Source organism: Hyperolius riggenbachi, chromosome 1, assembly GCF_040937935.1.
Source record: "Hyperolius riggenbachi isolate aHypRig1 chromosome 1, aHypRig1.pri, whole genome shotgun sequence".
NCBI classification, from domain to species: domain Eukaryota; kingdom Metazoa; phylum Chordata; class Amphibia; order Anura; family Hyperoliidae; genus Hyperolius; species Hyperolius riggenbachi.
In genome coordinates this window covers 368,944,546-368,957,045 of record NC_090646.1, presented here as the reverse complement: position 1 = coordinate 368,957,045, position 12,500 = coordinate 368,944,546, and the positions used below count along the sequence as shown (strand labels likewise).

General features: G+C 41.8%; 1 protein-coding gene across 1 annotated transcript in view; it reads left to right on the top strand.

Moving 5' to 3' along the window:
- The window catches only part of SNX30 (sorting nexin family member 30), an 81,449-nt gene that overhangs the window by 52,766 nt on the left and 16,183 nt on the right, over positions 1–12,500 (top strand). The window contains exons 2-3 of the mRNA XM_068271334.1: positions 2,238–2,426; positions 5,064–5,174. Of these exons, the coding sequence (XP_068127435.1) occupies positions 2,238–2,426; positions 5,064–5,174 (300 nt within the window). The remainder of the gene's footprint in view (positions 1–2,237; positions 2,427–5,063; positions 5,175–12,500) is intronic.

The following is a 12,500-nucleotide window of genomic DNA, read 5'->3' as shown; positions in this document are numbered from 1 at the left end:
ACATGGGCAGGTAATCATGTATACTACCCCTGTGGTCTCACAGTTCATAAATGCTCTGTTATATTCCTTCTCATGTTTTGCATCCCAAAACGTCTTTGTCTTATGCACAAATGGACAAACTTTGCATTTGCCGCAGCGGTACATGCCTTTTGGGGGCGGAACCGCTGAAAGCCAGTTCTTCCTCCCTTCCTCTGCCCCTCTGCTGCGGAATTCCGAGCATACCAAATGGTCCCTCAAATTTCTTGCTCTCCTTGCTTTTATAGCAGGGGTCGGGCCCACAATCTCCGCAATATCAGATGATGCTAAGAGAATGGGCCAGAGCCCCGACACACAGCTCCTCAAACCATCCCAGTGGGAACCATACTGCGTCACTATTCCCTCTCTTCTGACATCATCCGATCCATCTCTCTCAGATTCGCCAAGGAGTGTGTCTCGGTCTCGACTCCTTGCCCTCTGTAAACATTTCCTAAGGGTCCTATGGGAATAACCACGTTCCCTTAGGCGGTCATATAGTTCCCGAGACTCTCGCCTGAAGTCCTCTTCATCAGTACAGTTCCTCGTTAAACGGAGGAACTGGCCAAATGGAATGTTCCTCACCAGGTGACCGGGATGATGGCTGGAGGCATGGAGGATGGTGTTTCCTGCTGTGGGTTTCCTATACGTTGTGCTCACCAAACGATCCCCCCTGACCGCAATTTTCAGGTCCAGGAAGGGTAGTTCTACTGCATCACACGTATAGGTAAGCCTAATGTTCCTGTCATTTGCGTTTAATGTATCCATAAACACCTTAAGTTCCTCCTTTCCACCCCTCCACACCACCAGCACATCATCTATAAATCTTATCCAGAGGGCGACTTGGCACCGGAACATGTCCATGACATACACGTCCCGCCTCTCCCAGTAACCCAGATGGAGGCAGGCGTATGCCGGTGCACACGCCGCCCCCATCGATGTCCCGGTCACCTGGCGATAAAAATGTCCTTCAAAGAGGAAGTAGTTCTCACTCAGTAATAGATGTAATGTTTCCACCAAGAAGTGGTTATGTTCAGGCAGGTTAGGATGGGCCTCTTTTAGGAAAAAGGACAACGCTTCGAGGCCCTCCCCACTTACAACATGGTGAACAAGAAAGCTTAGAATGCTGTAAATCAATAAAGAGTAAACTTTTTTTCAAAACTATGTGAATTTTAGGAAGTGTAACATTTTATGTATCCTATTAATACTTTTAAACGACCACTATGGCAAAAATATTGATGCTTTGCTACACCTGTAGTGATTCTTATATTAGCAGCTTTTGCAATCAAAACCTGAAAAAAAGTTCAAAGATATAACTTTTTTCAATATCTGATAGCTCCTTATCTGTTAGCAGGACTGCAAATGGGAACAGACATTCCCCTTATCTCTTGGTCTCTTCTAGGGCTGTGGAGTCGGTACAAAAATCATCCAACTCCGACTCCAGGTACCCAAAATGGCTCCGACTCCTTTGTCTAATACTTACCAAGGCTGTGGATTTTGTACAAAAATCATCCGACTCCTTAGTTTATGAAACCTCCAAATTCATTTACCCAAAATTGCTCCTCGACTCCAACTCTGACTCCACAGCCCTGGTATCTTCTACCTGACAAGACTTTTAATGGCCTTTATTTCATTCCAGTTATTTTTATGTTAGCAGAAGTAATGGCTGGTATAAATCTTGCCAAGTGGAGGAGACCATTTGAAGAGTAGGACCTTTGGCGTACATATGAATTGGCCGCCGGGAGACTTGGGCGCAGGACATAGCCGGTATATGGCTTATCCTGCTGCTGCACAAGTTTCCAGCTGCATAATTGCTATTCCCCCTCCACGTCCACGTAGACAGTGGAGAATTATATAATTTGGCTTCCAGCTATTGCTGGAGGCCAAATTATAGTGTTTTAAGAGCAACTTCAGCTTCGTCTTCTGACGGTGCTGAAGTTACTCACAGAGCGCTGTCTATGGTGGCGCCGGCTGCGCCCAAATCTCCTGCGCTGTTATTACAGTGCTCGGGACCTCTGTCCCTAGTAGATGAGGAGCTATCAGATACTGAAAAGTGGTATTTGAAAGCATTTTCTCATTAAAAAAGAAAGATATCCTGCTGCTGCAATTACATGAATGGCTGTAGGGAAAGCAAAATATCAAAACTTTTGTTGTGGTGTTTTTAACTAATCTATTTAATTTCTATTTGTATACAACATTTTCAGTTGTTTTTGTCTTTTTAATAGGATCTTAGCTTACCCAATGGTACTCCAGCAGATACTTCAAGCCCAGCATCTTCATCTTCACTTCTTAACAGGCTACAACTGGATGATGACATGGATGGAGAGACAAGAGACCTCTTTGTTACTGTTGATGATCCAAAGAAACACGTGTGCACTATGGAAACTTATATAACCTATCGTATCATGACTAAGGTAAAACAGTTACTGTATATTCCTGCGTATAAGACTACTTTTTAACCTTAAAATCTTCTGAAAAGTTAGGGGTCGTCTTATACGCCGGGTGTCATTGATGCCGGGTGATACGCCCTATCCTGTTACTGCCTCTCAGATCTCCCTGCTGAGGGAGCGCAATCTATTCTTCCATACCGCTCTGAACAGGTAGACAAGGAGAGCTGACCAGTCTACTTAACCACCCTGGCGTTCTGATTAAATCGCCAGGGTGGCTGCGGGAGGGTTTTTTTTAAATAAAAAAAAACTATTTCATGCAGCCAACTATAAGTTGGCTGCATGAAAGCCCACTAGAGGGCGCTCCGGAGGCGATCTTCCGATCGCCTCCGGCGCCCAGAATAAACAAGGAAGGCCGCAATGAGCGGCCTTCCTTGTTTTGCTTACATCGTCGCCATAGCGACGAGCGGAGTGACGTCATCGACGTCAGCCGACGTCCTGACGTCAGCCGCCTCCGATCCAGCCCTTAGCGTTGGCCGGAACTTTTTGTTCCGGCTACGCTGGGCTCAGGCGGCTGGGGGGACCGTCTTTCGCCGCTGCTCGCGGCGGATCGCCGCAGAGCGGCGGCGATCAGGCAGCACACGCGGCTGGCAAAGTGCCGGCTGCGTGTGCTGCTTTTTATTTCATCAAAATCGGCCCAGCAGGGCCTGAGCGGCAGCCTCTGGCGGTGTTGGACGAGCTGAGCTCGTCCAGACCGCTCAGCAGGTTAAGGAGAGTTGACCAATGCAACAAGTCAACTGACTATATACTGTTATATACTGGGTACCACATACAGTACATCACCAGTATCTGTTCATACATAGCACCAGTATATGATGTTTTTGATTTTTATTTTAATTTGGTGTGCGTTGGAAGAGGGGTAGTCTTATAGAGTGAGTATATCCCAAACTCTATATTTTACCTGGAAAAGTTGGGGGGTCGTCTTATACGTCCAGTCGTCTTATACGCCAGAATATACGGTACACACTCATCGAATGTCTTCAACACTTCAGTACCCTCAGTACTGGCAGAGGTGTATCAGTTTAACCTATAGTGGTTTGTTTTGTTTTGTTTTTCCTTTGTGGAAAATTTAAATTGTAGCACTGTTTCTTTGATTTTTTTTTTTTTTTTGTAGCGAACAGGACTTTCTTCTTAGTAGTAAAATTATATAAATATCCCTTTCATAGACACACAAAAAAGGACTGAAATAAAATGTTATGTTTTCTGGTTTGCCCACCATTTAGGCATTCACACCGTCACACCGGCACCTAACCGTTACAAAAACGGAAGGAAACCTCAAAATAAAGTATTCCAACTTTTATTTACAATCTCAGCTGTTTTTAAAATATGAACTATACGAAGCAAGTTTATTCGTATTCCTAAATGCTGCTATTATTATTATTATTATTATTATTAATGATCTACTCAGATTTAAACTGTTTAAAGTATAAACTGAGCTCCCCATTTTTAATCCTGGCTTGCATGCAAATTGTATGCATCTTGGAACAGGGCGAGACTGGCAGGAGGAGCATTTGATTTGCCCAATTGTAAGCTGCTTACAAACTGGAATATTTAGCACCTCATTAGCCATCTCTTATCACCAATCAAGAAAATGCTTGTTTATACAAAAAAGGCCCATACACACGTCGGATTTTAGCGAACGACCCGTCGTTTGAACGTTCCGTCGTTCGGATGTTTCCGCGTCAAATCCGACGTGTGTACAGACTATCGTTCGGGTGATAAGACTGGTTACCAACGATCCGCCGGGCGGATCGCTGGTAACCAGTCTTATCACCCGAACGATAGTCTGTACACACGTCGGATTTGACGCGGAAACGTCCGAACGACGGAACGTTCAAACGACTGGTCGTTCGCTAAAATCCGACGTGTGTATGGGCCTAAAGCCAGATAAAGTGAAACCTTTTTAGCTGTGATGTTGTTGATTGGAATATTTGAGAAGACTTCTGGGCAGGTTACCTTCTCTGACAATAGTTGTGCTGTTAGGATACTTCAGTTATCTAGGAGTAGAAGTAGTAGAGTTCAAATGGAGATTCTAGATACACTGCTTGCTCAAAAAAGGTCACGCACAGTAATTGGTTTTATCGCCTTTAGCTTTGATTATAGCATGCATTCGCCATGACATAGTTTCACTGAGCTTCTGTGATATCACAACATTTATTTCCTTCCAAGAATTGCATTTATTTTTCGCCATGATTTTGTAGAGATGATTGTTTCCAGCCGATACCAAAGATTCTCAATGGGATTAAGGTCTGGACATTGTGATGGCCAATTCATGTGTGAAAATTATGTCTCCCTAAGCCACTTTTACACTATTTGATCCTCATGAATCCTGGAATTGTCCTCTTGGAGCATGACTGTGCTATCAGGGAAGAATAAATTCACCAACTGAATAACCTGGACATTCAGTATATTCAAGTAGACAGCTGACCTCATTCCCAGCTGTGGGAAGCTGTATGTCTGGGGGGTTAGGATGCTGCCTACTGAGGTGTGGAGTAACTGGTCAAAAAACTTATCCAAGGGTGTATAGAGGTACAGATATTTGTCCCAGAGCAAGTTTGCATTACATTTCAGGCTATAAATCCTTTTTTTTGTTTTATTTTTCAGACATCACGCACAGAGTTTGACCTTCCAGAATATTCCATACGTCGAAGATACCAAGACTTTGATTGGTTGAGGAATAAACTTGAAGAAACTCAGCCCACTCACTTTATTCCCGTAGGTGATATGCTACTGTTGTTTGGATGAATTCCACAGAAATAGTAATGTGATGTGCCCAAGATTTGACCTGTTCATGTTTTTGATGTCGGTCAGTGTCACTTCTAAAAGGACCAAAGTGACATTTCTAGCTAAAGATGGATAGTACACTCTGCAGATGTTCTCTTCAGGTGATTGATCTTCAAGTCTGATTGGCTTCTAATGATTGTGTCTCACATCTGCTTCCTGTGTAGACTAAAACTGAAGAGAAACACAATCAGTACCAGCCATCTGGTTAATTTATTTGTTCATCAGTTTGGTCACTTGCTTCTCCATGATTTCTCACCAGAGAGAATTTCTGTAGAGTAAACTGATACCTGTAATCCATAATCGCCAATATTTTGATAGGAGCCCTGACGTAGGGCTTCATTTCATGTCATTCTCTTAATCTTGTTTTTTGCATGTTTTTCCACTGTGACATAATTTTTTCTGTGTTTATTATAATGTATTTGCTAAAATAATTCATAGTAAATGCAGGGGAACTGTTCTATGTGTTTATATACATTAAAAATATTTCACATTTTTATATAAAGGTCTATAGGGTCTAGGTTATTCTGCACAGGCAGGGATTGCCTGATGCTGTATATGTGTAATTTCCATTTGCTTGAGTTGAGAGTTCAAGCATCCCGATGCCTCAATGTAACATCAACTCCTCCAGGCACCAGTACTCTTTATTTCTTGTGGCTGCTGACTGCTTTTACTGCATCCTCTGCATAGCTCTTGATGAGGCATGTGATTTCTTGTGGTCAAGTGACACACACATCTGGAGCCGACAGAGGATGCAGCATCAGGCATCTTCTGTAGACTAACTAGATTCAGTGGTGTCAGTGCTTGTAGCTACAACATAGTCCCAAGTACCCCTTTCCATTTGGTAGTCTTATAGCAGACCTGCTGCACTACTCAAATGGGAGAATGACTCTACCCAGAGGTAGAATCCTTAGCAATGGAACCATCAAGGTTACTAAGCTATGTGCCAATCTCTAATTTAATAAAATTATATTGTCATGAACACAGCCTATATTAGTTTTTTATTTGTAAAACATTTTAGTAAAAAATCAGTTTGTACATTTTCCAAAAGAATAGAAGTGACAGATGTTGTTGGTTGTTCCTGTACAACTGGGTTGTGCTTGAGTCAGGCTGCATAACCAGCTGCACGAGAATCGAGAATACTAGCATGACTGCACATGCTTAGCTAGTGAAACGTCAGGCGTTCACCTCTGCCTTTGTTCTGCCTAGGCAGTGCTTTATTTCTGGCTCTGGCTGTAAGCACTTTTATGCTAAATGTAAACTACTTCACAGAAGCCTGTGATAAAAGTGATGCGGCATTTACATTAAAGCACATGATGACTGACCTGAGGTAACTGGAGAGGTATGATCACGCTGGATCCAAATACCTCTGTACATTGTCCCATACTCATTCGCTCCTCGTTCCCCCGTTCCTCGTAATCCCTCCTTGACAAATCTGACACTTGGCTAAATTCAAAATGTTCAGATAGGAAGAGATAGGCTTGCTGTGATTTTCTATCACCCTTCTATTCCCTCTTCTTCCATGTTCCATTTACTCCCCTTTTAAAGGACCACTCCAGCGAAAAAAGTAAGCCGTTAAAATCTGAAAGAACTGACAGGTGGACTAGTCCATCTCCTCATGAGGGATTTTCAGTTTTTTAATTTGCTTTCGAAAGCATTTCCTGAACAGCAATTTAACTGCCAAAATAGTAAGATACCAGCCGGCCTCCCTAATCACTTGCACACTATTTTATCAGTTAGGCCTCTTACACACTGCAAGCGATTCCGATTCAGATTCCGCTTTTTAATCGGTTTTCACATCCGATTCAGATTCAGATTTGCAGTTTTCTCCCTGCACACTGCAAATCGGAATCTGAATCAGATGTAAAAACTGTTTAAAAAGCGGAATCTGAATCGGAATCGCTTGCAGTGTGCAAGAGGCCTTACACTTGGCAACTGCCGTTTTGGAAATGCTTTAGAAATCAAAGAAGACACTGAGAAATCCCCCCCCCCCCCCCCCATGGGGAGATGGACTAGTTCAAAACCCGTCTTATGCAGCAATCTCTGAATTTGACTGTGGAGTTGGGCCTTTATCCTACATACTGTAATGCGCTTATTGGGTGTTATAAATATTAAAATCGAATTTCGAACAATTTCTTGCTTTTTAAAATAAAGCTGAGAAGGTTTAGAACATTTGTTCAGATTACTCTAATTTGAATCCTGTAATTGTAACATGAGACAAGGATAATCTTAGTAGGTCTATTTTAATACTTTCCCACACTACTAAAAATAGTGTTATTTCTGTCTGTGCTCCCATTACAGTGAGGAGTAAGCTAGATCATAGAAATAGAAGCCTGGCTTAAAGCAGAGGACCCCAACCTGGGGGCCCGTGGGCAAATTTCTGGGGGGCCGCGGCGGATCTGGCCTTTCTCCCTCTCCCTCCCCGCGGCCGCCGCTCCTGTTAGCTTATGAGCGGGTGGCCGCTTCCTCCCTTATATTCCCCAATCCCATAGCGGCTAGCCCCTCTCCTCTTTGCAGCATTACAGCAGCGCTTTCTCCTGCGGCTGCTGTAAGGAGAGGAGGAGGCGGGGCAGCAGTTCCCATGGTAACGGCGATCGCCGATACAGGAAGCCGCTGCCCTGCTTCCTTCTCTTCCTTACAGCAGCCGCGCGGGAAGTGCTCCTGTATTACGAGATGCTGCAACCGAGGACAGGAGCGCCTGGGGGAATATAAGGAAGAAAGCGACTGGGCTAACTGTACTTGCTAAACTGTACTTGCTATACTGGGCTAGCTGTACTTGCTATACTGGGCTAACTGCCGCCGCCACTAGCCACGCCACCCCCCCCCCCCCCCCCGCGCGCCCCGGGGGGCCCCGGAGAAAATTTTGGTCGGTATAGTGGGCCCCGGGCTCAAAAAGGTTGGGGACCCCTGTGTTAAAGGACAAGTGTAATGAGAGGGATATGGAGATTGCCATATGTATTTCCTTTTATACAATACCAATTGCCTTTTTTACAATACCAAGTGCTGGTCTATTTGGCTACAGTAGTGTCTGAATAACACGAGAACCAAGCATGCAGCTAATCTTGTCAGATCTGACAATAATGTCAGAAACACCTGATCTGCTGCATGCTTGTTCAGGGTCTATGGCTAAAAGTATTAGAGGCATAGAATCAGCAGGACAGCCAGACAACTGGTATTGCTTAAAGTGGACCTGAACTCTTGCACAGGACAGAAAGATACATAGAGAAATTCACCCTTACTGTATTTGGAGAGTTTAGCCTGTCTAATCACCCTACATTTGTGTCCAAACACAGTGTAATTTGATCTCTCCCCTGTGTCACCTGGCTGCCATGGCAGATAAGCTCATTTGAAAGCACAAGCTGTTAACAATATGTCTGCTTCCATGAATCAGGAAGTAGAAACTGTGCAGATTTATTTCAGGATTTGTATCCGCTGTAATAAAGAAATGTTTTTCTTTAAAGGTTATTATGCTTTTGCGTATCTTTTAGAGCAGAGAGGAAGTTCTGAGTTCAGGTCCTCTTTAAAAGGAAATAAATATGGCGGCCTCCATATCCCTCTCATTACAGTTGTCCTTTAAGCAACTGACAAAGCAATACATCTACAGATGAAATCTGACATCAGCTTAACAGATCAAAGTAGTAGGTAACTATGCTTTTTTTTCAGTGTAGCCAGGACACTTCTTAGTTGGTGTTAGAAACACCCCCACCTGAGGTACCCATGCACAAGTGGCCATGCAAATGACCAGCTCATTTTCCTGCCAGCTTGCTTCTTGCAGAGCGGGAGGGATGCACCATCTAAGGGTAATGATGCAGCATCACATAACGCCTTTCATGTCCTAGAGACTGCCAGGATGCTACACATTAAATGGTCTCATGACCACTATTTTCATGAACAGGTCCGTCTACTCTGATCTGTCCAATAGCATGCAATCATGTACTGCATTTCATGAGGCTTAAAATAGCACCTCAGGTAAAAACTATTTTGGACACATTTTTATCTTGCTTCCATTTGTAAGGGTGCAGTGAAGGAGCAAACTTTGACTGAACAAGGGCACATTTATTTATGAAAGGCAATAACGTGATGCTATTTATAAACATTGAGTCGGTGTTCATTTTTTGGGGTCAGGTAGCTGTAAAGGGAACAATTGTGGCCCAGTCAAACAATCAATTGTTAAAAAGCAAGCAGTTCTGAATTGTGCATCATTTAATGTCAACCTGATTTCTGCTGCAATCTGTTGAAAAATCAATGGCACCCTTGCCCTGCTAGCTTTACACGAATGAATGCAACCACTAATCCATCTTCCATCCATTTGATGAAAATGTACTATCAGTGTTTTGTGCATCCGGTGGATGAACTGTTCAGATACACTCAAAAGTGAATTGATCAGAAATGTAGCAATGATTAAAGGATACCTGAACTGACATGTGACATAAGATAGACATGTATATGTACAGTGCCTAGCACACAAATAACTATGCTGTGTGCCTTTTTTTCTTTCTCTGCCTGAAAGAGTTAAATATCAGGTATGTAAGTGGCTGACTCAGACAGAATGTGACTACAGCGTGACCCTCACTGATAAGAAATTCTCCTTTTCTCCATTTCCTGCTCTCAGAAGCCATTTTCTGCTAGGAAAGTGTTTTATAGTTGGAATTTCTTATCAGTGAGGGTCACACTGTAGTCACTTCCTGACTGAGTCAGCCACTTACATACCTGATATTTAACTCTTTCCGGCAGAGAAAAAAAAAAAAAAAGGAACACAGCATAGTTATTTGTGTGCTAGGCACTGTACATACACATGTCTATCTCATCATGTCACATTTTACTTCGGGTATCCTTTAAGTTATTGGCAGATTGATCGTAGTGACTGAATCTGCTGGAATAATCAACCAGTGTATGACTACGCCTCACTTTGAAGCTGATAAATTGTGGGAACCTGAACAAAAAAAATCTGTTGACTTGTATATCTCCACTGATCCAAAGAAAGAATTACCGGTAATTACACTGAGTCAATCAAATCCTCCAGCTTTAGATGTGAGGATGGAACCTTTTGAATTAATTATGCAGGAGTTTAATTGTATGCAGAGGAGACTCATCTGAGAAGGATGCCAGTCATAGCTACTCGTTTGTGAATTGCATCTTTTGATCATTTCCCCTGCATTACCCACCTAATTACCAAATGGTTTAGACCAGGTCTAAAACATTTGGTAATCGTGAATTCCCCTTTGATGCAACTGACAAAACCATCAGTAGACTAAAAATCATCAGTAAACTTGTCTAAACTGCTTAGTGAATTGAGGCCTTAAAGAGACACTGAAGCGAAAAAAAATATATGATGTAATTAATTGGTTGTGTACTATGAATAATTACTAGAAAATTAGCAGCAAAGAAAATATTCTCATACTTTTATTTTCAGGTATATAGTGTTTTTTTCTAACATTGCATCATTCTCTAATATGTGCAGATTACACAACACTCAGCATTCAAAATGATTCTTTCAGAGCAGTCTGTGAAGTAATGAACTCTCCTCTAGCAGAGGAAAAGTAAACAGTTCATTTACAGTTGAGATAATAAAAGTCAGATAACAGCCCTCTCCCCGACTAAGACTTAAGCTCAACACACACCATACAATCTTGGTTGTACAGATTTACCAAATATATGTAGTATAAGGGCCAACAGGTTGAAAATACCTTGAATGATTGATTGGATAAGCTCTTATACTACATGAAAGTGGTAAGATTGAACAACCAAGATTGTATGGTGTGTGTTGAGTCTTAGTCGGAGAGCTTAATGGCTTGTTTGCATAGAGGTAACAACTGGAGTTTCTCAACTCTTCCTGTACTGGAAATAATTAGACTGATGTATCTGATCTTAATGTTTTATTTCTTAGCTGTACTACACATACAAACCATAATATCATTTTTTTTTCGCTTCAGTGTCTCTTTAAGTGGTAAGCCATGTGAATTTTCTATAAGGAATTTGAGTCCATAAGGTGATGGTGTCCTCCTGTGGCCACTTGCAGTAATGCAGCTCCAAAATAATTGAAATGACTGGATGAGAGGTGCACTGAAAGACAAACTATACTGAAAATGGCCTATTGAATAAAATAACTTTTTTTTTTTCAGTATTCATTTATAAATGATTTAGCCAGTGTTTGTCCATTGTGAAATCCTTTTTTTCACCCCAATATATATTCTTACACTTATCACAAGCAGCAAAATTTTTAATGCTGGCAGGTGGTTCCTGCGCAATGTTTAATTATTGAGCGTTTTAAAGCCAGTAGACAACATACCTGGTCTCCCAGAATGCCCTGGCAGAGGAATTCCACATACCTAATCAGCCTAGGCTTAAAGGGAACCAGAGACGAAGCACCCTTGTGTATTTTACCATGTATATCAGTAAGAACATTAGAGAAAACACTTACCATGCTCTTTGTTTCATCCTCACTGCTAAAAGTGTCTGTTATCAGCAGTCACAAGAATCCCAGACTGAGCAATTAAATCTGGCTTTGCTGGGAATGATTATTGCTGAGTCATTATAGCAGAGCCACAAGGGGGCAGGCTTGGGCTTGAAATAACACCACATAAGACAGACTTCGCTATAATCTTTCTGTAGCAAAGCTAGACGGACTGCTCAGTCGGGGATTCTTATCAGAGGTGATAAATCAGATTACAGAGAGAACAATGAAACAAAGGGCAGATTAGGTGTTTACTGTCATGTTCCCACTGATTTATAAGGTAAAATACAAGAGGGTGCTTCATATCTGGTTCTCTTTAACATCGCTGGGAGGGCAGGTATGTATGTATGTATGTATGTATGTATGTGTGTGTATATGTGTGTATGTATGTATGTATATGTATGTATGTATATATATATATATATATATATATATATATATATATATATATATATATATATATATATATATATATATATATATATATATATATATATATATATATATATATATATATATATATATATATATATAGTCCAGAGGTGGTCAGCAGCTCAACAGGCGGATAAACACTCTCCTGGTGGTGTGCACGCAATTGGGGGTGCCCAGTTCCCCTGAGGTACAACAAAAAATCCAGAGAATTGCAGCACACAAGCTCAGTTTATTGAGCAAATAATACAGCTTTACAGCAGCAAACGTTTCGGCTGTCCACAGCCTTTTTCAATGCTAATCAACACACATCACATGATCAATTTTATACCTGCAGGGAAATGACATCATTACATCACATGATTTCCCAATCAGGA